The sequence below is a fragment of the Phanerochaete carnosa genome (assembly GCF_000300595.1).
Source record: "Phanerochaete carnosa HHB-10118-sp unplaced genomic scaffold PHACAscaffold_548, whole genome shotgun sequence".
Taxonomy (NCBI): Eukaryota; Fungi; Basidiomycota; class Agaricomycetes; order Polyporales; family Phanerochaetaceae; genus Phanerochaete; species Phanerochaete carnosa.
This window is the reverse complement of record NW_006768175.1, coordinates 1-3,098: the sequence shown is the minus strand read 5'-3', so window position 1 is coordinate 3,098 and position 3,098 is coordinate 1. Positions and strand designations below refer to the sequence as shown.

The 3,098-nt window shown below is 48.0% G+C and overlaps 1 protein-coding gene across 1 annotated transcript; it reads right to left on the bottom strand.

The window, feature by feature from the left end:
- Nucleotides 1-701: 701 nt before the first annotated feature.
- PHACADRAFT_33861 (uncharacterized protein) lies at nucleotides 702-1,835 on the bottom strand (the record flags this gene model as incomplete). The annotated part of the gene is made up of 7 exons (XM_007402911.1): nucleotides 702-881; nucleotides 945-1,139; nucleotides 1,186-1,212; nucleotides 1,243-1,339; nucleotides 1,438-1,546; nucleotides 1,616-1,713; nucleotides 1,738-1,835. The coding sequence occupies 7 exons, from the start codon at nucleotides 1,833-1,835 to the stop codon at nucleotides 702-704; spliced, it is 804 nt and encodes a 267-aa protein (XP_007402973.1).
- Between the last annotated feature and the right edge of the window lie 1,263 nt (nucleotides 1,836-3,098).

Sequence of the window (3,098 nt, the reverse complement as noted above, 5' to 3'; positions counted from 1 at the left end):
TTGCAGCACCGCACCCGGGTCAAAGAATGGAGTGCAATCAATGCAGTATCCTTGCATAGTATCCACCGCTTCTCGTTCATGCCTGCAGTCTTTGTTCTTGACAAGCACGACCTGCTCGTGATTAAGTTCCTTCTTGCCACCTGATCGTCTGTCAGCATGCAGAACAAAGTGCATATATAGAGACGCATGAGTAGAACAGTTGCATCAGGGAAAACCCCCAGCACCAGCGAAAGCCTATTGACATCTAATTATTCATAATTAGCCTCACGTTAGGGCTTTAGGTTTTTTAGATGTCTTTGAACCGACCTCCATAGATTATTGGCATTACCCTTAAATCGCGATAATTTGTCTATGCCTTGGAAATGTTTATGCATGCAATAGATCCATAAACAAGCTCATAATGTTCTTTATTTTGCGACACCCAGAAAAAGCAGACAGATACATGCACTACTAGCCAACTACAGGTGCAGCCAACGACCCATCGGCATTCTCATGCACAGGTAGTACCGACTCGCCCAGCATAGCATCACTATCTCTATGCAAAGCTGGACCTGCATTCGCGCTGTTCTCCTCACGGAAGCCAAGCTTAAACCTTCCAATTAATGACTGCATAGCATCGTCACGGCCTTTGGTGTGAGAAAGAGCTGGACCACCGCTGTAGCATATCAGATCAGTGCTGAACCACAGACTCCACGCTAATACTATACGCACCAGACGTTGACGTAGAGGTTATGCAAGGTGTGGTGATATGCGGCGGGGCAGTTTGAAGCAAGCCAGTTAAGAGACTCCATCGCTGCCTTATAAACCTTCTCAGCCTTGGTCGTGCTGTAATCAGTCTTCTTATGTTCACTGCCTGACCACTCATCAAGGGCAAGGTGGATCTACAGAGTGTCAACACTCTTAGCGTTATCCAGCGCGCAGTATCAAGCATGAAACTAACTTACCGTGGCGCAAGCCAAAGCAACCATGTTTGGCAGCATCTCTTTTTTGTGCGGCTTCATGTACTCACTCGAGGTGAAGACCGCCTCCTTGTCCGTGGCTGCAGCTGGCTTTCCCTTGGTGCCTGCCATGAAGAAGGCATCTTTGATTATCTTCGTAAAGATGGGACATTTGAACGGATGTTTGTTGTCCACACCCGCCTATCAAAGATTAGCACAGACGGTTAGAAAACGCAGAGGTACATACCCTTAACATGACATCCCCAGGGAATGCCTACGCAAGGTCATCCTGCAGTGCCTTGACCCAGATCTTGCTAGCCTCCTCAGCTTCGGGTGTACCGGAGCTGAGGCCATACTCTGTTACCACAAGCGGCTCCACATCATCTCTGATAGAGGTACGCCTTTGGATGTTCCGTGTGTCAGCTTGTGGTCGGTTCAAAGTGAGATCATGTTTTAGAGGGACTTAGGCCGTCCCATTTCAACAAATAACTTCGCGTACAGTATATCGGCTTCAAGGCATGCTGCAATTTCATTATAACTCAGCTTCTTAGCGAAAACAATAATGAGCTGCTGCTGCTCGTGAATACAAATGTCAGAGGGGTATATGCCTGAAAAACACTCAAGAAGTTAGAGGTCCAGCGAAGGTCAGAGAACAAAGGTCAGAGAACATGACGTACCATGATGGAATACCATATCTTCTGTTACGCAGGCAATAGCTGCATGACAGAACTTTCTTACGGTCTTGCTTTGCCGGTTGATGTTGATTCTATGCGTGCTGTTGTAGACAACTCAAGTTTACGAATGGTAGTCAGACTCCCATGCGGTAAGGTTCTCTGTCGAGCATGGGCCAATGTGCTGGTTGGCAACGTCTTTGATCAGCTTGACACTATCCGACATGGTTGTCACTGTTGTTGTCGTGGTCTTCTTCCACTGCGGACGCTGTTTTTATGTCAGCAGAATGATCGAGAGTGCTCTTTAATCATCTGCACACCTCTTCTTCGCATCTGCGCACTTGCTTCTCTTCGCGCTTGGTCATTGTGCGAGGCTTCTTAGAAGGCGCCTTGCCGGCATTTGACTGGTCTTTCCGCTTTGCAGGCATCTTCTTCGGCTTCTAGTAAATATTAGTCGACCTTTTCACCAAGCAGGTATGTAAGCAAAGACGTACCGCAGGTTCGTCAGTGTCTGAGGCATCGACCAGGTTGTTGCCATTGCTAGACGGTGTTGGCGATCGAGAGGGAATAGTAGCAGATGTTGACAAAGCCTGACAACGCCTTGGCTTGATGATCTTCATGTTGTTGTCGCTGTTGCTATCATCTTCGTCTGAGCCTTCAGAAGCATCGCTAGAGCGAGCAATCTTTTGGGACTTGACCCACTGGGGTTTCTGGCTCGATCTCAGCCAAAACCGGCAGTATTTAGAAGCTCTATGTGCGCACCTCAGAACTCAAGTCAATATCTTCTTCAAAATCGTCTTCTTCATCGCTCTCAGATCCTGAGTCAGCAAACTCCAAGCCACTCTCTTCTGACTCCTCATGAGCAAATGGAGCATCTCTGTCATGAGAGCATAAGTTGAATCAGGACTGCAAATGGGTCGGCAAGACTTACAAATCTTGCTCACTGCCCTGAGATGTCCGTGTCGTGTTGTTCTTCGCTGTGGCAGCCGCTTCCGCATTTCTGGACTGAAGTTGCCCTCTGATCTTCCAAGGTTCGGGCACAACAACCTTTTTAGGTGATAGCAAGGTTCGCTCTCCCTCTTGTCTGCCTTCGTTGTTGTCGTAGGTGTTGCAAGAGACCGTGGGTCGCTTGCTGCTCGCTTTCAGACGGATTGGGCATGTCTGGACCCACAGCTAAATACACAAACCTGAAGTTTGTTTGGTTGCCTTTTGATGCTTCTTGCCTGCGCGATGGTTTACAGTGTCTTCTACCATGACCGTCAGCACTGACAGCCTGCAAGACTATGCTGAGGTGTGTACCTTGCTCAGTACGCTGTCACTTACTTAGTTTTTGAACGGTCTTCTCATTCTCGGCAGCTTCAAGCTGATATTGCTCTTCAAGAGCCTTCTTTTCGGCTTCTGTACCATTCATACACTGAGGGGGGATTAGTGCTGTTGCAAGGTGGACTTCCCCACAGCAACGGTGAGTAACATACACTTGTGCTTTTTA